Source organism: Nymphaea colorata, chromosome 10 (genome assembly GCF_008831285.2).
Source record: "Nymphaea colorata isolate Beijing-Zhang1983 chromosome 10, ASM883128v2, whole genome shotgun sequence".
In the NCBI taxonomy this organism is placed as follows: domain Eukaryota; kingdom Viridiplantae; phylum Streptophyta; class Magnoliopsida; order Nymphaeales; family Nymphaeaceae; genus Nymphaea; species Nymphaea colorata.
This window is the reverse complement of record NC_045147.1, coordinates 17,026,488-17,052,152: the sequence shown is the minus strand read 5'-3', so window position 1 is coordinate 17,052,152 and position 25,665 is coordinate 17,026,488. Positions and strand designations below refer to the sequence as shown.

General features: G+C 36.3%; 1 protein-coding gene across 7 annotated transcripts; it reads left to right on the top strand.

Moving 5' to 3' along the window:
* Positions 1-1,600: 1,600 nt before the first annotated feature.
* LOC116262162 (uncharacterized) lies at positions 1,601-24,527 on the top strand. 7 transcript variants are annotated; one of them, XR_007574404.1, is made up of 17 exons: positions 1,601-1,753; positions 2,009-2,310; positions 5,483-5,705; positions 6,021-6,100; positions 7,794-7,832; positions 8,769-8,787; positions 11,628-11,684; positions 17,085-17,246; positions 17,312-17,373; positions 18,022-18,107; positions 19,142-19,251; positions 19,440-19,490; positions 20,015-20,079; positions 20,233-20,318; positions 22,103-22,161; positions 22,293-22,337; positions 23,787-23,823. XR_007574404.1 is itself a non-coding variant. In XM_031641291.2 (16 exons), the coding sequence occupies exons 2-16, from the start codon at positions 2,149-2,151 to the stop codon at positions 24,092-24,094; spliced, it is 1,314 nt and encodes a 437-aa protein (XP_031497151.1). In that variant the 5' UTR covers positions 1,601-1,753; positions 2,009-2,148; the 3' UTR covers positions 24,095-24,527. The 7 variants fall into 7 exon arrangements, 5 of the variants coding, with proteins under 5 accessions (XP_031497151.1, XP_049935895.1, XP_031497152.1 ...); XR_007574405.1 differs by lacking the exon at positions 23,787-23,823 and having other exon boundaries at positions 20,015-20,075; XM_031641291.2 differs by lacking the exons at positions 20,015-20,079; positions 20,233-20,318 and adding an exon at positions 23,984-24,527 and having other exon boundaries at positions 17,085-17,212; positions 17,305-17,373; positions 23,787-23,861.
* Positions 24,528-25,665: the final 1,138 nt, after the last annotated feature.

Genomic DNA, 25,665 nt, shown 5'->3' with positions numbered 1-25,665 from the left:
AATTATCCTACGAAATGCTCCTATATCATAATGCATGCAGCTCTTGTTATAATAGGTTCCTTACTGTTTTTTCGGGCAAATGAGAGGATTATGATCCATCATCTGCTTAGAGTGGGTCCAACATGCTTCATTTAGTATGACGCCTTCACATTTTTCATGATACCATGTATATGCATTTAATCAGAACGTTTTCAGATCACCCAAAAAACTAAGTGCAATATAGAAAAAATAAACAAATAAGTTCAACCGGCTGTCACAATTTTCAATATGAGACTATACAATGTTCAACTGGCTGATGTCTGGATAACACAATCATATCTAAACCAATCGAACCTTCAAAAACTGCACCTTCGTATCTCCAGCTAGAGACTATGAGAAGAACATTCAAAATATGCACACAAAAACAAGGGACTAGTTCTAGATACAAACATGGACAACGATCCATTAACCTCCCAAACATAGGGTAACTCGAGATGAATGTGAAATTAAAAACAGTTTGCTTTACTCAAATCCATTCTGATTAGAACAGAAATTATAAATCAGGAGAAAAATAAAGGATTACGCTTACGATTAAGTTCATAACTTGAAAGGCGGATACATATGCAAGCGACAACCGGAGAGAATCTGATGGAACTTTGCGAAAAGGAGGAAGAGGAAGAAGAATAAGCACATGATCTTGATGGCTTCGAGGGAAGAACCTAGAGTGACGAAGAAGATGACAATGAGGTGGTGAAAAAGAGAGATGAGCAGAAAGAGGAAGCCCTAACGGGCAAAAATGAAATGGATGGTAAAAAGTCAGACCATCGGGTTTCATAGGAGAATTTTTATTGTATTTGAATGCAAAAGGAAAAGCCACGACAGTTTTTTTTCTTTATGTATAGTAAAATCCTCGTGCATCAAACGGGGCCCAAGGGACATCATAAGGACATTTGGTTGCTCAAACGGTGCACGCAAGCTTGTGTTTATTTATAGTGGGCTTGGACCTCACATTCACCGATTAAGCTCCCGCTGATCTCACTTTACCACACCACACGGATAACTTAAGGTATTGTTTGCTCCCTTTAAGGGTGAAGCCAAAAATGTTTGATGAGAGGTGCTGAATTAAAGTTTTTAAATTTTGACACTCAACAAAATATCATTTTTATTTTTTTGTTTATGTAAGACAAGTAAAATTTTTTAAAAATTACATATAAATTTTTAAAAGAATTTTTTTGAGGTGGGGCCAAGCTCATCAAGATTTTAAATGCAAATTCTAGAAGTTTCAAGTCTTGATTGTGGAATTGGGATGAAGATGTCATTCTTCAAAATTGCTTCTCAAGTGAATAAACTTTCTTGAAATAGTTCCAATCTTTGAGGGGCATGGATAGATTAAATCTGTAAAACTGAAACGAAAAGATTGTTTCAAAATTTTATCAATTGTGGGTTATTTCAATAAAATTTTATCCAGAATGCCAACGTTCTAAAAACTTTAAAACGCATAAGGACGTCTAAATAATTTTGTAAAAATATGGTATATATTTGAATATTGTCTAAAAGTCATGGGGCGAACTTGAACCTTTCTATAGACCTCGCTAACCCACTGTTCGACGTTTGCGTGCATTTTCGCCGTTCGTTTCTCTCTTCTCTCAAACCCTCATCTTCTCACTGTCAGCGAGTGCCCGCGGCCAGAGGCCGGCGATGCGTCGGAGCTACTAACCAGCTCTGTCAGCGGCGTTTCCGAAAGGCCAGAGAAGAAAACCCATCGGTAGAGGAGGTGGGTTTCTCTGATTTTTTTGTGTTTTTGTTTTTCTTTCATTTTGTTGGCACCCGAAAAAAAAATCAGTCAGACCTTACAAGTGGTGTATTCAAGAAAAAGGAAAGCGCCTTACGATTATTTTGCTATGTCCATCTTACAACAACACCTTACAAGTTACAACCCATGCTGAAAATACTCAAATTTAGCATCAAACAAGTTTATTTTGCATGATTATTTTTGAAACTGATATGTTCTTTTTCCTCTGCGTTTTAGACATCCATGTTGTCCATTTACGGCAAGTAGATTCACGGTGTCACGTACAGATTTATCTGTTCAACATGAGAGCTGTGATCAGTGGATAAGCTTATGTCCATTTCTTTAAAGATAAATTCGCCTGGAATGCTACATTGACAATGGCATGGAGTTATTGCTTACAGCAACATATCGGTTCAATTTTGCTGTCCTCTCATAAGCTAGCAACACTTTTCCCTGTAGTCCAAAGGACCTTGTGTTACAGAAAGATTAATGAACAACATTCTTACAGATGCTTTCTCTCGGCTAATCGTTCAAGAAAGGTAAAGCATGTTGTCTCATCAGCAAATTTTCATGCTCCAGCTTCTGCTTCCACCTCATGTTGTATACATTTCAAAACTGTTGAATGTATGGATATTGCTCTTTACTTGTTCCTCTACTGGTTAGTTTCTTAATGCTGGTGCCTTTTATTTGCTCTCTGGTATACGGTAGGTCTAACTATACTTCTTTGTTTGTTGTTATTTGCATCTGTTGCCCTTGTCCGCTTCTCTACAATTCGTATGTTTACCCTTTTCTCACGATTCGTTGTTGATACTGTTTCTGTAATCCCTTTTCTGTTTTCTGCTTTTGCCAAATCCGCAATCTTTTGTAGAATTATTATCCTGACAAAAGCTATAACATTAAGGTACACTTTGAGCTTTCTTTTCTACGAGCTTGTTGATTAGTCCTCCTTGGATTGTTAAATCGTCTCAATACCTGGAACTATTGTAGGTAAATTGAGTAGTTCCACTCAACATGGTATTCATTCTCCTTTTTCACAACCTAGATTGGCCATCTCATTTATGTGTTCAAGGCCATTAGATTGATGAATGATACATGGCTAGAATTTTTTTTGACCTATAGTGGTCTATTCTCTACTCTCATGTAACTGTCATTTCATTGTATTCGTCCTCAAAATCAAGCTGGCTTCTAGGGGTTATGTCTTTCAAGGGATTGTGGGTTGCTTTTTTTTTTTCACTTTTCATTTGGTCTATTGATTGTAGACTAGTTATTTTCCCCTTGACTGACTAAGTTATAGTTGGTCATTTACTGTCTCAATCCACTCAACGGGTACCTTCTAGTTGACATCATATTCATTCTTAGATCTTTCTGGCAAACTTCTTTATGGATGTCAACTGTATGGGTTTAGGTCATATGTCTGGCTGAAATGTACACATTTGGATGTTGTTGGTCTGGGTTTTCGGTCCTGAATAGTTGAATGACTGGGATCAATATCCAGGATCTTAAACCTGGATGTGATTGTGATTAAAAATCAAGATAGGTTTATGTAACAGTCAACCTGTCTAAGAAAAATGAGAATGATTTTGTAGAGCGGATGATTTCAATAAATTCACAGAACGAGGTGTAAGAGCCCAAATGCTAGAGTGGAGTGCATGAAGCAAAGTTGAGAAGCAAAACTTAAAAAAGGTAAAGGATTTTATTGATGTGATGCTTGAGAAGAAGCATCTGCATTGAGATGGAGTGTGTATGTGTGGTTGGCTAAATCACCTGAGTGCAGGTGCAGGATGCGGTAAATCCCAAAAAAATTTCAGTGCTGGTGCGGATACACACACACACACAAAAACACATATATAGATATGTGTGTGTGTGTGATATATATATTCAACCAAAACTAAGTAACAACAAACAAAAATGGTTGGTAGAAATCAAAGATTAATCATTAGTCATCAGACTCATAAGGATTTGTTAATCTTAAAACTCCTACAAGCACAAACAAAAAAGCTATAACAAATATATAACTAATAAGTAATAACTAATATATAACTAAGAAGAAGCACTGGAAATTGCATATTTATTAAACTTTCAGCCCCATTTAGTTATTTAGTAGCATGTAAACCCATAGAGGTTATAGGAATACTAATGCATTGAGTGAAGAAGTCAGCACTTCATGCACCACAGAAAAATTAGTGAAAAGAGGAATAATATTCTCAGTGAAAAAATAAACAGAAGAATGGAGAATAGGGCAGAAACAAGACAGTGAAATGAAGGGAACATCACCTATTCAACATAGAAGAAATTGATAAGTTCATAAGAACAACACCAATTGAAGATTATGAAGAAGTTTAATTAAGAAATTAGATTAGGAAACCACAATTTACAGTGAAGCCGTAAATTTTAGAGAATAAACAAAAAAAATAAAAAACCATAAACTTGATTTTGTTTTTTTGCTGGAGAAATAAACATTGCCGGTGGCTGTTGCTGGAAGGAAGCTGTCGCCAAAGGAGCTGTTGTCAGAGGAGTTGTTGCTGGAGTTGTAGCTGGTCAGGAGGCTGGCTGTCGCATCGCCAGAGCACAGTAGTAGTCACAGGAAGAGCACTGGCTGAACAAGAGGCCGTCGCAAGAGCTGCAGCTGTCAATGGCGGTCGTCGGGCGATGGATGCACAGCCCAGAGCAGTGGCAGCGGCAGCTGCAGCACTTCAAACAGGGTTTCCTAGATGAAACCCTATTGCTGGCTCGTCGGGGCTTATGAAATGATTTTTTTTTTTTAAAAATAAAAATTGCAGACGAATACGATGTCCGCGCACTTTGACCACACCTAACTCACCTTTGACCTGGGTTGGGTGCATGTCCAGACAATTCTGCCACGTTGGTGCCGAATTGGCAGCGAACATGCACCCGCATGCGGGTGCTCTTAAGGCACATCCAGGTGACTTGGTTGGGCAACCCTGACCTTGCTTGTTGGCTAGCACGACAGCTGGATGAGGGGACAGGTCATCACCAAAATAAACATGCTACCCTAGAAAAATATGAAAAGTAAAAAGGGGAAGATTACACTATATATATTATGACAATTTAGTATATATTTGTGTACATATATTGTTATATCTTTTGTATATGTGATCAGATTGCTATTGTAGGCTCGGCAGTCTTGCTTCCAATATGTACCATATACTATACACATACATTATTCAATATCAAAATACATACAAGGCTTTTTTGGTTCTGGATGAAGAAATAGCATAACTTAAAATATATTACTATATATATGTATGTATATTACATATGTACATAGTACCACACATGTAACCCAGGCATTAATGTCTGCAGACTTGTACATGCTTGTATGCTTAACTACACATATATGTATGTATTGCATGCATATATATTTACACAAATGCATGCTTACATTTTTTTCATATGTATAAAATTATAATTGCATATAGCCAAATATGTGCATTCATGTATATACAAAAATATGCACATACATGCATAGCTTACATTTTCATGTATATATATATATTTATGCAATATGCGTTTATGTATGGACAAATAGTTGGCTAATTTGTAAATCCCATTAAGCTGTACTTGGTTATACTTTCACCTTCTTCTAAATTGAGACACACCTGTGTTTGTTGTCCCTATCTACTTGATTTCCTTGACGTCTCATATGATTTTCAACAATTTTGAAATTACATTACACTTGATTATTGCCAGGCTTATTCTACACTCATCAGTGACCCTACAACTTTGGATGATAGTTGTTCAAGTGCTAGCCAAGGTGACAAGGACACATCACTTGATAAATCAATGACTGGCAGACCAATGAATTCCTGTATATCTCAAATTGTTGATGGCAATGTAGAGAATTGTTCCAGGCAGCGTTTAATGCTTCTTGATGGTACTGCAATCATGTACAGGGCATATTATAGGGTTTTGGGTATGCTACGAGACTTCCATTTCATCCTGATGATAGTTTCTCTATTTGGACTAAACACTAGAAGCAAAGCTTAGTCTAGATGCACATCCAAAAGCACTGTGTAATTCTTATTTGCATTGTGCAATTGCTATAATTAGTAGCCAGGAAAAGATTAAATCAGACTTTGATTACGGCAGGAAGGATGAACATTCCCTTAAAATCTATAAGTTTTCCAAATAATTTCCTATGTTTATCTATGTTCTGTGTCTTTTGTTAATATTTTTTCCCCTTCTAATTTATGCCTTAAGGTTCTAATTTGTCTTTGCACCAAGGCAGCAAGGTTGCACCACGGTCATCTAGAGCATGCTGATGGAAATGGAGACTGGGTTTTGACAATCTTTTCAGCTCTGTCCTCTGTAAGCTGTTTTGCTCCGGTTTTCTTCTTTGACCTGAAGCACTGGGCAAGCTACTTTAGTGTATTCAAGCACTTGTTTAGTTGCAAATCATGCTTGCTAACTTTTACTATTTATAAATGGATTCTCAAAGTTCTCATTAGTTTAGCTTTTGTCCTCTGTAAGCTGTTATGTCAAGTGAATGATGAAGCGGTATGACATCCGTCTAACTAGTGCATGGTAAATCCAAGGCAATGAATTTAGTTAACTGCCCATCTCATTCGCATGGCACATGGTCCTATTAGGAACATAGTGAACAAAGCTAAACTAATGAGAACTTTGAGAATCTATGTCACATGGGTACGGGTGCCGGTACTGGTACGGGTACGGACCATTTTCAAAAAACTTGGGTACGGGGGTATGGCCGTACACACACACACACACACACACACACACACACACACATATATATATATATATATATATATATATATATGTCAAAAAATGCAGAAAAATATATTTGCACATATCTATATCAAAAATTACAAACAAACAGAATAACATATCGTCATATTCATAAATCATAATTCAAAATAGATGAATCCTCTCATGAAACGATATATCACAGGCTCACAGCAATAACTAGGGAAGACGCAGTTAACAGGGATCATGTAGTGCAAAATCATATACTATAAAAATGTATTGTTGGCAAATTTGTATTGTATAATACAATACAAATTTGCCAACATTAATATCTACAATTCTACATGCAGCACTCATGCAGTACAACGACATGAGTGCAGCACTCGTTCACATGCCCTGCCGGCAAATCCAATCCACATTCAACAATATTCTAAGACAGTGAAGAATGAAAAGGCCTCATATTCTAAGACAGTGAAGAATGAAAAGAAGGCCTCTATTATCTGAATCTCTGGCTTACCAGGAAGAAAAGAAGATCAAGTTTATTATGAAAACACACAAACAAGCTGCAAATCACATTGACACATACAAATAAACACACAAAACACATGAGGAAGCGGCTGGGCTATAGCTTTCACCAAAGGGGGGTGAGAAAACCCATCGCCCGGAAAACAGAGAGAGAGAGAGATTTGAAACCCGCTGTCGTCGCCGCTGTCTTCGCCGCTGCTGTCGCCGCTGTCTTCGCCGCTGCTGTCGCCGCTGCCGAAGCCGCAGTCGTCGCCGCTGCTTCGCCGGAGAGAGACAAGAGTTCTTTTTCTTGCCGGAGAGAGACGAGAGGTAAAGAGTCGAGGGTTTTGATGGTTTCGTTTTACCTTTTTTTTAACGTTAAAATGAAATAAAATTTAAAAAAATGGACAAAATTGGACCCAGTCAATGTTGACCGTGTCCAATTTTGGGAGGATACGGTCCCCGGTACGTTGACCATACCCGGTACGGTCAACACGTACCGGGGCCGTACCCAGGCCCGTACCGGTACCGGTGTCATACCGGTACCGGTAGGGTACGCCCCCTTTGGAGGTGTACCCATGTGACATAGTTGAGAATCCTCATAGCTAAACAAATGACTAATGAGAACTCTTAGCATCTTTATGAGGCTATACATCCTACATTACTGTTTGTTGTTGATATAGGAAATGTGAAGTTTGCCATACCTTCCACCTTTCAAGAACTCAATTCTCTCCATTTTTTTTTGTAGGACTTGTGTACTTATTTAAGTTTGATATTTACATGTTTGCAGATTATTGCAATTTTGGAGCTCACACCTTCACATGTAGCGGTATGCCTTTGACCTAGATGAAGTTTTTGATTAAAGAAAAATTAAAGCCAAATTTTCTGTTTTTCTTGTTATTTGATATGCTTATGTCTCCTTATACTGGGCATTTATCACTCACAAAGGTTATGCTTACAAACATGCCCTTTGTGATATCAATTTTTTGTAATATGTGTTGCTTCATTACTACAAAACAAAATGATAAAGAAAATAATGTTGTAAGCTAGCTGATCAATTCCCATGACTTTCACATTGCGCTGTGTGCTCTTGCTAAATCCAATGTTGTTAAGATTGGTTTTTTCTTAAATCAAATTGGCTCAAGAAGTATTCAGAGAGTCACCTGAATTAAGTCAGAGTTGTTTGTGAATAGGATCAACTATACACACACACACATATATATATATATATATATATGTAGAGGTTCCTTCTAAACTCCTCTACAAGAGTCATCTAGTCCAATGGGGGCATACAAGCTAGCAAATTTGTCACACATTTTGTAGAAAATGGGGCCTGATGTTCAACCACTTTCAATAAATTTTGCTCTTTATATTGTAAGTAAAAGGAATCTTGTAGATTTAGTAAATGAATTAACAATGAAAAGGTTTTCTATTCGCTTTAATTTGTGCAAATTTGTTTTGATTTCTAAATGTAGAAGTCCAACGAAGCTATTTGAGAGTAATTAGCAACTTTGAAATGTTCTGTAGTGGTCTGAACATGGAATCGTACTCAGCCTCTATTTTGTGTTGATCAATGCTCCTAACCATGTCTTTCCTCTTCTATAATATGATCTGTACTATGTTTCAGTGTCTTAAATATTTCTGTATCATGCTCTCATGTGCAGACTGTTTGGGAATTTGTTGAATTAGGACTTTGGTGGTTGTATTCCTTGCTACACATTGATTTCCTGCACAGGAACTGATCTGGTTCATCATTTTGGTGCAGGTTATATTTGACCATGATGGTAAGATGTGCAAACAACAATGCATTTGAGCTTTGGTAAATTATTCATTATTGTTTAAGCTATATGGTTTGATTGTTAACTTGGAGTTGTATTTCACAAAAGCTAGTCTAGTGACATTAACTTTTTTCTGTAAAAAGAAGATTCTTATTTGCTTGGAACATGACTTGTTAGTTTTATTAAGTAATTATTTTCTCATTGCTGGAATCTAAGATGTAGCCTTAAAAATTTCCTGAGCTGATATTTTCTTTCTTAGCCATTTACAGAATTGAAACATCTTGTGGTTTGTTTTTGTTTCACATATTTTTGCATGCTAGTTGTTAATTTGCTTTCCTATTTTTTATTTCCTTGCTTTGGTTTAAATTCCTTTACAACATATTGTTGTCAGCTATGATTCAAATCCATTTACAATCTGTGGCTTAAAGATGTAGGGCTGCTTCTCTTGGTCCAGTTTCTTGGATATGGAAAATGCATCTATGCAATATGATGGACATTGTTGTGGCTGTTTATTTGATAACATGTCACGACCTGACTCATTTCTATGTCGGGTTCGGGCTCCTGGTTTGACAGATGCCAATCCACCCCCAAGCAACTTTTGTTCCTCCCCCAAAAGGGCTAGGAATTAGGCAACCAATCACTTAACATTATTTATAAGCCCCTCAAGCTTCTTACAATCTTTGATTTGGGACTAAACTTTTGAAGTGTTACTATCCACCCCCTTAATGTACACGCATCTGCATGTGTGGGGCCCCAGGTCCAAGTGTTGAATTGGCTCTGATGCATTACAACTCAAGTCATTCCTACATCAGGCTTGGGCTCCTAGTTTAACAGATCCCAATCCACCCCCTAGCAGCTTCGATTCTTCCTCCGAAAGGGCTAGGAACCTGAACAACTGATTACTTAACAACTCCTTTTATAGAGTTTGCCAAGATTCTTTCAATCTTAGATACAAGACTAAACTTTTGGGGTGCTACATAACATGTAATGAGTAGCCACATGGAAATGATTTGTTCAGCCTCTAGTTATGTTTGCTCAAAGCATTTTAGACATTTAAATCTATCCTGACTATTGGTCGTCTTTCGCGAGGATATGATATATGCATACCTTTTATTCATTCTTCTGTAGTAGAGGGAATAGAATTCTTGTGCTTAGCTGCAAGCTTTTGTGGATGAAAAACTAAGGAGTTCACATTTTTGCAGTCAATTAAAGCAGTGGCAGTGCTGTACATATTGTATGATACGGGCCTGTATCATACAATATGTGCCATATTTTTTTTAATTTACTATATGATACACCACCTATATGCCAAACAGGTGTATCGTATGTGTATCGAATGTATGATGCGATACATAGCTCGTATCGTATGATAGGGGCGAGATAGAAGTCTATTTTGGAAAATAGGGGGTTGGAAGCCCTTTTTTCAAAATAATTTTTAAAAACTCATGCAATACATAGCTAGTATTGTATGATAGGGTCGAGATACAAGTATCTTTTGGAAAATAGGGGTTTAGAACCACCCCTTTTTCAAAATAATTTTTAAAAACTCGCCTCTCTCTTCATTTCTGAATATATCTAAGAGTTGAAGGAAGGGGAGGGTGTGGCAATTTTGAAAAGGATTGGTTTCACTATGAAATCGTTGATTTGAAGGCAGATTTGTGCATGGGTGACCAATTCTTGTTTAGAGAAAGGGGGTTCATATCTTCTATGAAAGATGAAAATGAGAATGGAGATGAATGATGATAAAGATTATGAATGAAGCTGTTTTCAGTTGTTATTTTGCAATAAAATTGAACAATTTTGTCTTGTGATGTGATGTATAATGAATGACACTTAAAACTTGTTTTTTGATGTGTTATGGATCTTATGACTTACTTACGTACGGGTTATCATGTAGATCATGTTGTAAATTATGTTTCTTGATGTCTTATATCATGTGTTACTATATGATATTATGACTTCTTAATCTTTGTGAAGTAACTTCATGTCCATAATAAGCCTATCATAACATGTTTTTTCATAAAAAAAACTATTTTTTAAATTTTTCCTGATTTTCTATTTTTTATTTTTCTTGTTATTTTTTGAATTAAAAAAAATAACTTTACGATGCACTTATGATACATTACGATACAGTGTACCTATTGATGAGACCGATACATCTTACAATATGCTTTTTACTATAGAAGTATGGCTTGTTTGAGAATTGCCATGTCCAAATTGAATGTTGCAGATGAATTTGAGGACGTGATTAGAGTGTTTCTTTGGCGGTTCAAACTGGAACAGGCATGATGATTACTTGATCCTGTTTTGTCTGCCCAAGTATTTAGACTGAGTGCGGGCTGAAGGCATATTTGGGAAACGACATGAATTTTGAACAGGATAGGCTGAGTTGATTGTGTCAACCATGCTGCAGTCTTGCATGTTATGGTGTTTTCATGTGAAAACGATGCATATTTTATGCGATGTAGATTGTAGGTTATATATAATCATCTCCATTGGAAATTGTGGAGATTTCCTCTTTTTATCCTGAATTCCGAATCCATAATTTTGATAGCCTATGGGCTGGTCCACGTGATATCAATTTTTCATACTGTAATTGCTCAAAACTAGATCTCATTATTCACCTGTTTTATTGGTATGGTCAATACTCTCCCTGATCCCAGGCTTCAGAGCATGCTTAAGAGAAACTGTTCAACCACAATGCTTTCTTTCCCTTCCTCATTTGGTTTTCTTGTATCCATGATGTTGGGGGATTATTGTTCTTCCCTATTTTGTAAACCTATTCAACATGAATCCACATGCCTAGAAAATCTAACAACATTTGAGCGGTCAAAATTCTGTTTCAGGGTCGTCATTTCATAAAACAAGTGCTGTGACATCCCAAGAAAATAGGTTTGCAAAAGGTACAATCTCCTGTTCTTTCAGCACTTTGAAAAGTTGACACCAATTTCGTAGTGATGGTTCTACATGTCGCAATGATGCTTGTGATGACAAATATTTTTTCTTTTTAGATGTCTGTTGTGGGAGCTTATCTATATTGTGTGAGCATTATCAGACCTCTCCTGGCTGATGAACTCCGTATAATCTTTCTCATTGAAGGGATTGGATTTAAAACTTGTCCATCTTGTCCAGGTGACTGGTTCTGAAATTTTTGAAACAAATTTGGATGAATACAAGTAAATGGACACTTGAGATTTTTCTATTGGATTCACATGGGCGAAGAGTTACCTTCATTAGTTATTGAAAGGTTAGTTGTCTGTTGAGCATAAAAAATAACTTGTATTTCTGCTATTATAACATATGAGTCCAGCAAAGGTGGCTTAACATCCGTATTAGTTGCAATCTACCTAAGGGACAAAACACCAGAATCTTGTTATTGTAGCATGTGAACAGAAGCTCTTGGATTTAAATTTGGATGTACAGTTGCACTTGTTGATAAAGTTAAGTCAAATATCTTGGATGGCTCTTTTTATTGGTGTTTATCTTATCGGGCACAAGCAGTTCTTAGTGAAGGGGGCATGATCCTGTGGTCTATACCTTCAAATTTATTCCTGTGAAGCTGGACGCCGCAGGCCACATATGTACTCTTTTGGCATGACTTCTTAAGATCTGTAACCAAAAGGAGTGGTGCTCTGTTCCCATTTGAATAACTCAAATAGTGTCCATTCCCTTTTGATGCCATGTTACATGGTCTCAATAAAAGCTCCTAGAGGTGTCTATTTTTAGTATACATTCAGGGATAAATTATAATTTATTATATTGCTTAAGCATCAAGCAACTCCAGCGTGCTTCTGATGTTTTTAACTATGACTAAGCTCTTCTGAGGCTTATATCCATCATCAGTCTATCGTTTACACCCTAGGGGCTAGGCACAACCAGCCAAACCTGGCAATTTTAGGGAGCTAGGTGCATGTCTTGCGGCTAAGTTGACAATGTCTTAGTTGTCAAAATCCGGACTAGTCAGCTGACCAGTTTGACTAGCCAGTTGAGTCACTTATTGACTGATGTGTGTTCTCAAACTAGATGAAACTAGTCAATTAATCAGCCTAGTCTTCGTCTGCCAACTAATGTCTGTCTTTTAAATATATATGTGCATCTTTGTATTAATGTATACATCTTTGTATTTATTTCCATTATAAATAACTGTATAAATATATGTATTTATGTATTTATAGTCATCAACTTGAACGTTGTCGGATGTATTAGTCCCAATAATCCTGATTAGTCTTTTTATGGTCTTGAATGACCTTTATCTGTCTTCCGATTTTGACAACTTAAGGAACAAAGAACTTGATGTATAGCTAACCTTGTTCATGCCACCTTATCTTGGAGGTTATGTTCTCTGGCTAATTGGCGTTTGATCCCTATTGTCTTGAGCAATGTTGTCACTGGCGTATTGTAATGCGTGTTGTTTGGGCGGACCTATACGCTGTAGCATAATCTATCGTCAAATTGATTTCTAATTTAAGAAAATAATAGAAAAATAGAAGAAAATTTCAGAAAAAATCAAGAAAAATGTATTTCATGTGAAAAAAAAAAAAACTCATTACACATGAAAAAAACATTCATGATTCATCATTTATAAGTCATATTATATCAACACCACATTCAAAAATGAGAAATCAAAGATTCAGAATAACATAGTAAATTAGTAATAGTCCATCACAAGCTATGTCACACGGACACGGCAAAATGGGCCAAGTACCGGTGACGACACTCCGACACCTGGATACCGACACTTGGACACTTCATGATACTTTTTGGATCGGGTCTGGGTCAGACCCGATCCGAACCACTTTACTAACCCGACATTCTTTGTTTTGTTTGAGACTTTCTTTCTTATGACTTATGAGATTGGTCATGAACAATGTTTTGTTTGAGAATCTGAGACTTTCTTTCTTATGACTTATGAGATTGTAAGAGTGAATTATTAATTTAATATTTTTTTTAATTTTATTATCCTTTTTAATTTTTTAAAATATAAAATTTGCCGTGTCCGCGTATCCTAAAATTTTGAAATTATCGTATCCGCGTACCCGTACCCGTACCCATAGGATACCCGTACCCGTATTCGTGTGACATAGATCACAAGTTTAAAGTGTTTTAGAATCTTAGATTACATCACAAGTTCATAACACCATCATTCAGCGATATCATCATCTTCATCATTATCTTCGTTCTCATTTTCTTCATTATTTTTTTAGTGCCTTCAAATGGAATGTCCCACACCAACGTTCCATGAACAAGCTCTGTTGCTTTTTCAATATTTAGAAAATCAAAATCATTCTCATTAAGATAGATGGTTCTTCAACCCAAGAATCTAATACATCAAAATTGTCTAGGCCATTCAGATCAAATTGAGTGTGATGCTGCTTCTAATTGCTTAATATTCAACAAGAAAAAAAAACTAATTATTAAAGTGTATATTATAATGTACATTTTTTTGTACTACAAATGTATTTAATTTGACTTTGTCACAATTTAATATTATATCGATCAAAGACAAGGTCATATAACCTTCTATGTTCTGCTTATTTGTGGATGTGTTGGAATACATGCTAATTTCTTAGCATTGCATGTCTAGATAAGGTTTCTAAATTCTAATTGTTAACTTCTTTAGTTCTAGGCAATCAATCCCAAACCTACTTCACCACAAATCTAAATAACAAGATGGAAAATAAATACTAAATACTATGAAAGACAACAAATAAATAACGAACAAAAAGTAGATAAAATAAAGTTCATTTTTCTACCACCTAGGCGCAAGGTTGTTTTGCATCAAATTGTTGTATTTTTCCTTGTGTTATGATAATAATTCTTATCTTTGTTGATTGACATATGGACAACATCTTGTTCCTTATAATCAATGAGCAATACTTCGATGCAGCCCAACATGCCATGCTCAACCTTTCTGTCATTCTTAAAAGTGGGAAGAAATTTAATAGCAGGATTTAGGTAGTAGGTTGCTGCATGGCGATAAAGTTGTCCAAACTACATTTTTTCTATAATCTTCCATATAGGCATGTACAACTTCTTTTGCTCCTTGAGATTATCTTTAATGGCCTCCTTTGCTCTGCCCATAATCTCGTATGATTACCCGATGGAAGCCTATCTTCAATGTCAACCAATCTGAGAACTTTCATTAGAGGTACACATATCTTCAATAAGTTCACACACCAAAATTCAATATTGAATATAGTATCCACAATTGTCGTGGCCTTTCCTTTATAGGTATATGGATATACAGCCCATTCGTCATATCTGCCTGAGAGAACTTCTCTGCTTGACTATACCCTGCACAGTCAAAACATTTGTGACAAATCTTCTTTGTGCAAGTTGAATCAATTCAACGCCATTTGTGATTTTTTTCATCAAGTTCAAAACATAAGCTTGATTATAAATAAATTTTATGTTTTCTTGGCATCTTTCAATTGTGCACTGCATATCTCATCTCATTCACTAAGATCCTGAAGCATTAGATTTATACAATGAGTAGCACATGCAGTCCAATGGAATGTACTGTGTCATGCTGGTAACATCTCACCTGCAGCTTTATGATTTGTCGTATTATCTGTAATAAATTGCACGATATTCTCTAGTCCAACTTCTTGTACAACTTTATCAAAAATATCACACAAAACATCAACCGTCTTAGGAGTATCAGACAAATCAATAGATTTTCAGAGCAAGGTACTAAGAGGCATTATAGGAGGAAGCTTACCAATGTTATGTTCTTCATGTCTGTCCATTTGTACGCCATCATTCTACATTCTTTGTCTTTCTAACTCATTTTTAATTCATAACAATATGGCTTGACATGTCTATCTACATTGTGAAGAATTTTACCTCACAACTTATGATAAAAGGACTTTTTATACCCTTGGCCTAAAGAAGTGATTGTATCTGCCGTAGACTGAAAATGGAAAATGTTGGTATGCATCATAGAACCATTTCCCTGTTGCTTCGTCTACTGCCTCAACAATATCATTGAAACATGGCTGTACGAATCTCAAGCTAAGCACCTGCAATAGTATAAGTGTGAAAAAGGTTTTGATCGAGCCGGATCAAACAGTCAACCCCACAGTAGGTACTCTACCACTAGTTCCACAACTACGACTACAACTCTTGCAACATTCTCGTGTAGCTGCAGCTGCATCTACACCTCTTTTCTTTCTGTCTGTAGCTGAAGAACTGCCTTTATACATGATGTGTTTCCCATTATCTGTTCCCAAATTGACACCAGCATCATCTTCCTCAAGCTTAGTGTTTTCATCTTTACTTTCATCGTCTTTATAGGGCTCCCCATATCCTACGTCGGCGTCATTCATTTATTTCTCAATCCTATTTGCTTTCACAATATTGATCAATTTCATACACTGGTGTCTAACATATGGTGGTAATGGGTTCTCTGGGGAACCAGTGCACTGAGCCACATCATGGTGTGTCCCAACTATATGGTGTTTAAAGCGAAAGATCCATCCCGATATCGTTTGTTTACAAAAATTACACTTAACTCTTATCCATCTTTGGGACCACCATTGCTGTGCGGGATCCATCAATATCTTCACAAAACAAGTCAAAATTTACAATTAACCATAGAAAACAAGAGAAATGAATGATTAACAGTGAAAATGAGCAATTTTTTACCCTTTTTCCAAGCAAGCATCACGCTCCCACCATCCCCATGGGCAAACCTTCTCCTCCATCAGGGAGTTCTCCCCCAAATCGACGACTTCTCACCCAACTGGCTTTTTTTTTTGGTAAACTGAGAAAATCTCTCTCTCCCGCAGCTCTTAGATAAGTTGAGGAAGAGAGAGAGAGGGTGTCATTTAAAAAAGAAATGTGCAAAAAGGGGGCTGGGCCCCCTTTTTGTGTTTTAAACCTGTATCGTACGATGCGAGGGTGCACCGCTTGTATCATACTATGTGGTGCCCGTACCATATGATATGGGTGATATGCTTGTGATACACAAGCATATCATGTATCGTAAGCATTTATGCTATTTTTTTACTGTTCACTCAAGTTTCTGGGCTGTGTTTCTTTTTACGGTTGTTGATGAATATTTTTTGTTCTTGTCTTATTTGGTGTGGAGGTTAGTCTTGTGGTGTTTGGCTGTCTATTCTTTGTACTGATTATGCTGAAATGCTGTGTGTAACTGAACTTGGGTAAGTGAAGTTGATAAGATAGCATTTCTTTTTTCAAATTCTCTCATAGTACTACTGTTTTATCAGCTAATGTTTTTCCTATACAGTTGGTGCACAATAATGTCCTTCAGAATTTAATTTTTTTCATGATTCATGCAGGTCTAACATTTCGTCACACTCTTTTTGCTCCATATAAGAGCAACCGCATCCCCACACCTGACACTATTGTTCAAGGGCTTCAGTATTTAAAAGCATCGATAAGAGCTATGTCTATCAATGTATTTAATGTGAGAATCATCCGACATGTTATGATCCTTGAAGGTCAACATTTAGACAGAAAAGATGCTAGTACTATTGATAAATGTTAACACTTAAACAGATCCCAGGTGTTGAAGCTGATGATGTGATTGGTACATTGGCTGTCAACAGTGTCGCTGCAGGGTTTAAGGTACACTCTGTGACTACCTTCACATATCTGGAACAGCTCAGCTGTGATGTATAAGTGCCATTTTTGGGTGATATGATCTGGGTGTACCTCCTCTATCTGTTGATGACCTGTTGTTATTTGCTGTTTTCAGTCTACCAATATCTGTTGTTTATATTGTTAAATGCGCTGGGTGGAGCCTAGCTGGGGACTTAAGCCTGAAACCTAGTTGAGACTAGATAGGACTGGGCACATTAAGAGGTTCAAAAGACATTTACTAACACTAACATTTTGAACAATTAATATGATCAAACATAATGAAAAGTTTGAAAGGGTAAACTTAATAAAGTTGAATAATTAAAGTTTAACAGTTATATAGGTGACAAAAGCAAGTTTATTTTGAGGCTTCTATTTTTACATTCAACAAATCATTCTTTGGGACATGCCAGCCTTTGGACCTCATGAATTTTCTAAACAGGGCAAAAGTCTCTAACTACTAGATGCTAGAAATGCAGCTTTAGTGAACACATGTCTTTTATAAGATTTTTACTTTTAGTACCTTTACTAAATTAGTTTGATTTTCATGTTTCAAAACTAAGGTGATGCTAGGAATACCTTTAACCAATTTTGAGGTGTTTCATGCTTAGCATTATATTGACTTCTTTGTTTCAGGTGCGAATCGTTTCTCCCGACAAAGACTTTTTCCAGATTTTGTCCCCATCCCTGCGTCTTCTACGGATGGCTCCAAGAGGTTCCGAGTTAGTATTCTTGTCATCTGAAAGGATCTCTCAAAGCATGCTCTTTAAGTTTTCCCTATGGAGAAACAAGTACAGCAAAAACATTTTTCTTCATGTGTGGATGCTATATCACATGGGTGTCGGTGCAGATACAGGTGCACAGACATGGGTATATATATATATATATATATATATATATATATATATAGATATATAAGCAAGTAAGAGTTTGATTTACATATATTCGGAAGTTTTACATATCAGAGCCACAAAACAAATTGTTTATGGGACTAAGCTAATGAATTTATGACCCAACACCACCAAACTTGTCACCAAGTGAAGTTTAATGTGCCTATATGTAGTTGATTACACTTGTCACAACTGACAATTGAATTTGATGAGTTGGAGCAGTGCCTGCACCAGTGCAAGCATGACATGTGCTGCTACTTCAAAGGGAGTCTGTGTTACATAGGTGCACAGACATACACAAAGATGCAATGCATGCATACAGGAGTACCCTTTCAATACATGTTTGCGCATGTGTGAATTTGTGTGTGAACATGCCCTTAGATGCATGTCCATGTTGTGCATGCAGGCTTCTTCTGTGAAAATATTACCTAATAAATTGATGACTAATGTTTATATGTTTTAAACGTTATACATATTTAATATGTCAAAGATTAGGATGAAACACTGAATGGTACATGAGAGGAGCAATCTTCTGCATGGGGACCACATTATCTTCCTCTTTGATAGGGGTTAAGTTGTTCCCTTCATATAAGATGCTGAACTTTGCTTGATTCAATGCTCAATGATAATAATAGACCTTGTTACCAATCTTTGCTTCTTTTCTTTTTTCTTTGAATGATAATGTGTTGAAAAATTTGTGTTTTCCATCCAAGATTTTCACTTGCTGCAAAACTTCAAGAGGGAGATTTTGGACTGTGATTCTAAGGCTTTTTTTTTTTTGTTTAAGTAGTATAACAATTACCGCATCACTGGACTAACTATGATTTCCTTACATGCTCTTATCATATGCATGTTGACACTTGCAGAGTGGTATCATTCGGATTGGAAGACTTCACTAAAAGGTTTGGTGCTCTTAAACCTCATCAAATTGTTGATGTTATGGGGCTTGCTGGTGACAAAGCAGATAATATTCCAGGTTTGCCACTTGATATGCAATTTTTACTCTCCTTGAATTCTTTCATTTTTGAAGCTGATGCTCATGACCATGCTTCTCATTCTATCTGTGTTTCTGTGATGCTCTACTATAATCAACTAGCTCTTTCTTCTTTGCAAATTTTATTATGTGTAGTTTACCAATTTGTAACATGCTTTCTTCCTTACCAGGTGTTCATGGTATTGGAATTTCAAGTGCTGCCAAGCTGATCATTAAATTTGGTATGTTCATCTTCCTTTTGTGAATGGCTTGTTTTCCTGCGTTTTTCTCAAATTATTTTGGATTTCTTCTTAACTAGGAGTTATAAAATAAATGGATGGTAAGTATGGTCAAGTACGTTGGAATATTGCCATCTGGTTTACTAGACTTGAATGATGCTTGTTGATATGATTGGCACCTGGTTGTCTTGGTGCAAGTGCCTGACTAGGCGGACCTAGGTGGATGGCCGGCTATGTAACATGACTACATGAGAATGGCTGGCATACCCATGTTAGTATGGGAATTCTGGACATGGGTATGGCAAACCAATTGGTACACTTTGGATTGAGTCTGGGTCAGATCCAGTGGGATCCAAAATTTGGATAATGATGATATTTTTATTCTAATTATCTTTTTATTCTAGCAAATGTTTTTAGCTTTAATTTAATGGGATTATATGTGTCATGTATGAACTGTTGAACTTATAAACCGTGTTGTTTTTATGCATTATGTATTAACGTATGACGTGTTTTTATTCTATCACTAGGGACCGACTGGCTGAACCACCTAGGCAGTGGCTTAGTTGACCAAACTGGCAACCAGCACTTGTTGGTGAATGACTAGTTTATTTTTGTCAGCCTTACATTTGGTTTATTACTTTTATTTTCTCTTATTGTTAAGGAGTTTCCTCCTTCTAAAAGTTTTTTTAATATAAAAAAAAATCTAATGCTAAGTCATCTAATTAATCTCTTTTTGGGATCTTAGATATTTTGCTTGCTCATTTACCTTGGAAAACCATGCAAGTCCTTAAGTAGTTCAAGGGGGAGATCTTCATGCATTTTGTTTAATTAGTAAGTCATGTCATTAATTTCTTTATTGGAAATTAAGTCATCTTATTAACCTCTTTCTTGAAACTTTATGTCTCTTTTGCATGTTCGTTACTTTGAAGTACTCATCAGTAATGCAAAGTAAATGCTATATTTTTCTCCTTCCTAGAAATGTTGGATCAACTTCAATGGTTGTTCACCAAACCAGGTTTTCCAACTGCTTCTTGACTGTGCTTGCAGCCATCTGTAGCCATATTCTCACCTATGTGACATAGTGGATATGTGTGTTCGTGCGCACATGTGTGTGTGTATATATATATATATATATATATATATATAAAGAAACTTATATATATATATATATATATATATATATATATAAAGAAACTTTCATAGGTTTTTTTGGACTATGTGGAGTAAGTAAATATGATGGCTGTCTAGAATGATTTATAATTAATGGTTCACAAGATGTCATATGTAAAAATTTTGGAAGTCAAAGTGCAGAGGTCATTTGTTTTTTTTTTTAAAAAAAAAATTACATGTAAGACCTTGTGAACCTTCAATGGAGATAATTGGACAGTTCATAATCAGTTCACGTTGTCTTAATGTTTACTCAGTCCGCATATTCAGTGTACTACCTACTTGTCTGTTTGTCTGTGTAATACATGTTTTTTTTTTGTATCTGGTTTTGTTTCTATATTTTTTATTGGTTTCGTTTTAGTCGACCAACTTGGACCAACTAGTCTGGACCTTTTTTTGGGGCCATGACTGACTGTATTTGACTTTTGATTTTAACAACTCAACTACCATCTGAGTCACTGATAGATTTATTTTTATATCAACTTGAAGCAGCACAGTACCCTTATAGAATTTAAAATTATAGATAATCACATCCTTTGGCATACTATAGTGGTGGTGATACTTTTGCCTTAGGTTATATACTAATATCTTTATCTACAGCTTTGCTGCTTTTATTGTTGGATTATCTTATGATTGTGGATGATCACTCATCCTACAGTTAGATGAACGAAACAGATGGGTGGAAGGTTGCAATGCCTAGTTTAACCTCTCCCAACTGGTCAGTGCATCTCTGATGGCTTCAACAGTTACTTCAGATATTGCCTTTTCCGTAAAAGGAAAAAAACAAATAAATAAAGTAAGAGAAGCAGAAAATTAACTATATATAAGTATTCAAAGAATCAAAAGATATACTAAGCTAATATTATCAGCTAATGAGTACAAGGTATGCATAAAGTATTTCTTGAGAATAAACAGGTGAACAATTTTTTTAACTGGAGTCCAAGCAATAGAAGTTGAAAAATAAAAGTACGGTGGTTGATTGTCAATCTTACATAGGTGCAACTGTGCAATTAGGTTCTTGCTTGTAGCGCTTTTGTAAACGGAAGAACTTCGTTAATGTGATTGAATTGACAGAATGCTGAAACATATCCAGATTATTTTTTTTCATGTGGCTGGGCAGTGGGGAGAGGAACATTGTCAGAAGTGTTATATACATACACAGTCTCACACACAACAAAGGGTTCCTATAGGCCCAAGGCTCCAAAGTAAAGGCTTCAGAATGGTTGGCATGTTTTTTATTCTGTTAATCTAAATGCTAAGATGTACTATATCTCATAGAATTAATATTAAATAATTTCTTGTTTGTCGGAACTTAGATCTAATACTCCTTCAACCAGCTAGTTCTTCTGTTATATCATTTAGTTGGTTCTTTTACATAAGCATTTCAGGCTCATCCCGTTTTGCACGACTCAGAATCTGAAGGACCTATATTATCTTACTATTTGTAGGCACCTTGGAGAACTTACTGCAACATGTTGATGAGCTGGAGGATGAACGACTGAGAAAGGTATTAGTGGTCTGTTGTGCGGGTGTGAGATTCACCTATCTCTTGCAATCTGCTATGTTGGTTGCATGATCATGTTTGTGATCTTTGTCCTCCAGTCTCCTTGGTAATGATGAATTGCTGTTTTCTTGCAGGCCATCAGATCTAATGCTGCTCAAGCTTTATTAAGCAAGAACCTGGTAAGGACTTGAATATTGGCCTCTGAGGGACTAATGTACTTTAGACCCGCTTTAACATTAGTCTGCTGCATTTTTAGGTGATATTTATCAACATTGAACTAATTATAAAAATCCTCAGAAAAACCATTATGACAACGTGCAGTTGCAATTGCTCAATCCAGAGACTGCATTGTGAAAAAATGCAGAAACAAGCTGGTGCCAAAGCATGCAAGAATTGACCTAAAAAATCTTGCTTCTGTTCCCTTGTATCATACAAGTTGATTATCCATAAAATAATACATTTTTCTGTCAAAGGTATATGCCTAATACTAAACATAGAACGTATATTGAAAATGCCTTTGATTTAGAAAATTTGCTGATTGTAACATTTTACAGCTCTAAACTCTGTTATTCCAAAACGATAGGAATAATATACAGACGCCAAGGCATAGTTTGACAAACGTGCAAACGTGTTTTATGTTTCTGACCTCTTTATGCACTGGTTTGTTCCTTTTTATTTGGATGAGCACCAAGTTATATGCTGCTTATTCAGAATGATTGCTTTGAAACAAATCAGACATATTGACTTGCATATTGTTTATAGCCATTGATGCTCGGCTCCCAAAACTAGATATTCTCCTTTGTACCTGTAACTGCTTTATATGAATTCTTTAGAAATGCAAATCTCCACTAGCAACCGATATTGTAGCAGAAGCTTGTGCCTAGTAAGATCACAGGAGTTGTTTCTGCAATCCTATCAAGAGGAGCACATATGTAGCATAGCAATAAACTAATAATCCTTTTAACAGGTAGTTTGAGGAGAAATTATCACTGAAGAAAGAAGCTCTTATTAATTAGATTGCACTATTGCAGCTAGATCTGTGTATTCAGGAAGCTATGTACTTCATACAGTTACAAGTATGCAAGTCCATTATTTGTAGATGGTCTGTGAAACTCTTCAGCCAGTCTTAGTTGAGCTCAACACTAGCTTTGTGAGGTTTCCTATCCAGAGATTGAGTTGATGTAGAGGTCCTTGAAAGCCCTTCTGTAACTTGCAGCTATCATGTTTTTAAGCCCTAGAAACATTTTAGGCTCGTATAAACTGGGCATTCTCAGTTTGGCCTTGAGATCAAACCTTGATAATAGTATTCTTTGACAACATTTATCAGAAATGCTCCTCTCTTCGGCCAGCACCAGCCCTCATCCCTCAACCTTTTGCATGATATACCAATTTGTGATACAACCATCTAGGGGACAATCAGTACTTTTTTCGAACATTGAGTTCAATTTTGGATCATAACATTCACATTGAGAAGCAAAAATCCATACTCTGCTCATCTTACTACACTTTCAAGCTTCGAGCTACCCATGATATTACATGTCTTAAGTTTTATAAAGCCAGTTACAATTAAGAACTTGAATGTGCATGATTCTTTATTGAACCCTTCTGTTAAAATATCTTTTGTCCAGGCAACATTGCGCTCAGACCTTCCACATTATATTGTGCCTTTTGATGTGAAGACTTTCGAATTCAAGAAACCTGAGGTTAGTCGAACATGTATTAGACATTAGTTATTCAGTGGTCTTTTATGTGATGTGCTTCTTATACATTGGCCCCAATTTTCATCCTTTTTTCCCGATGAGCTTTCTTTTGAGATTTTATGCAGGATGAGGGAGAGAAGTTCATGAATTTGTTAAGAGCAATTAGTGCATATGCAAACGGTTCATCTGCTGAGTATATTATCAAAAGAGCACGAACCCTGTGGGACAGAATATAGGAACAATTCCTCCTGCTCCATAGTGGAGGCATTCACATCATAGAGGGATTCTGAGTGGTAGCCAGAGATGTATCAATTTTGGTGTATGAAGCTGCTGGGCACAATTTGTGGAGCAGAGTATAAGCAGATTAACGTATCCATCATCGTAATTTACCAACATAGCCAGATAAATGGTGAAAATGTGTACTCATTTACTGATTATAGAGGAATTCCGACTGATAGCCAGAGACGCAATCAATTTTGGTGGATGAAGCTGCTGGTGACAAATTTATGGTACAGAGTGTCTATGGCTTTAAACTATAAGCTGATTAATGTGCCCATTACTGTAATTGCCAACCAGGTCAATAGTGGAAATGTATTTTCATTTACTCAGGTAAGTGCAATTACCAATATTTTGCTATCATTGCAATTCCAATGTTTCGGGCTCTGTTCACTTCCTGATACTACTGCCTCTTTTATCCTCAGTTGATTCGGTGAGTGCACACATGCACATGCACATGCACAATGAGAGATGGAGCCACATGGTGGCTGGCCTCACAAAGTTTGTTTATTTTACTGTAATGCCTTGATATAGTTGAGTGTTTATATATATATAAGTGCTTCTAAAAGCATTGAAGTTATTGAATTATTGTGCCTCCAGCCAAAATTTCTCACTCTGCAATGCTTAGAGCTTTGAGTCGGGTTAGGGGCACTCATTATCGGTGTTATAAAAAACGATTTCTGAACCAAATTAACTGGGCTTCTGGTTCATCGATTCAGGGTGCATCCAGCAAAAATATTAAAATAATCATTTAAAAATGAATGGAAAATATCTAAAAATGATCAAAAATATTTAAACCTTGACTATGTGCACTCTTCAATCGCTCATGGAATCGGATTATTTCATGTCGGCCAATTCAGGCTGAGTTTGCCTATATAGTTACACCCAGCTTACTGTTGAAGATGCGCAGATTTGTGTAGACAGCTGCCCACGCCTACATCTGCCAGTGTTTGAAAAAAAAAAACTAACAGATCAATGTGACTTTTTTTGGCAATTTCATCGAAAAATTGCTCCAACTTAATAGAACTGCGTAATCTTGGATACATTAATGCCATTATAGACCTGTGTTTGATAGAATATCGGACCAAACAATGGTTCATAGACACGGTTCAGTGACAGGCGTGACCAACGACGCGGTCATTTTCCCCTTGTCTGGTCAGTTACTTTCGCTTTGGGTTGGGTTGCAAGTGATATCAGGTTTAATTTAAAGAGTCGACGGGGTTAGGATAATATTCTCAATTCAGTATGAGTTGGACCTATTTTGCTAGATGATAATATTCTTTGGATTTAGATATTTAACGCAGCAACTATAATTTAATTTATGTTCCCAAACAAAAAGAAAAAAAAGCAATAAACTACCTAATGAATGAGTAAATAATCGAGTTTCAAAGTACGACAGATAAGCACTCAATTTTTTTGCATAATTCTCAAGCACTTCCTCCAAAGAAAGGATGCCGATTTAAAGGAGTAATTTATCCTCTTAAATGAAAAAATATCTAAAAAATAAAAATAATACATAAAAAAGCAGCAA

Coding starts and splice junctions, on each gene's coding strand:
- LOC116262162 (XM_050079938.1), top strand. CDS start 2,149: ATGGCATGGAGTTATTGCTTACAGCAACATATCGGTTCAATTTTGCTG. Junction 2,311..5,482: donor CGGCTAATCGTTCAAGAAAG/GTAAAGCATGTT, acceptor GATTATTGCCAG/GCTTATTCTACACTCATCAG. Junction 22,162..22,292: donor AGGATGAACGACTGAGAAAG/GTATTAGTGGTC, acceptor GTTTTCTTGCAG/GCCATCAGATCTAATGCTGC.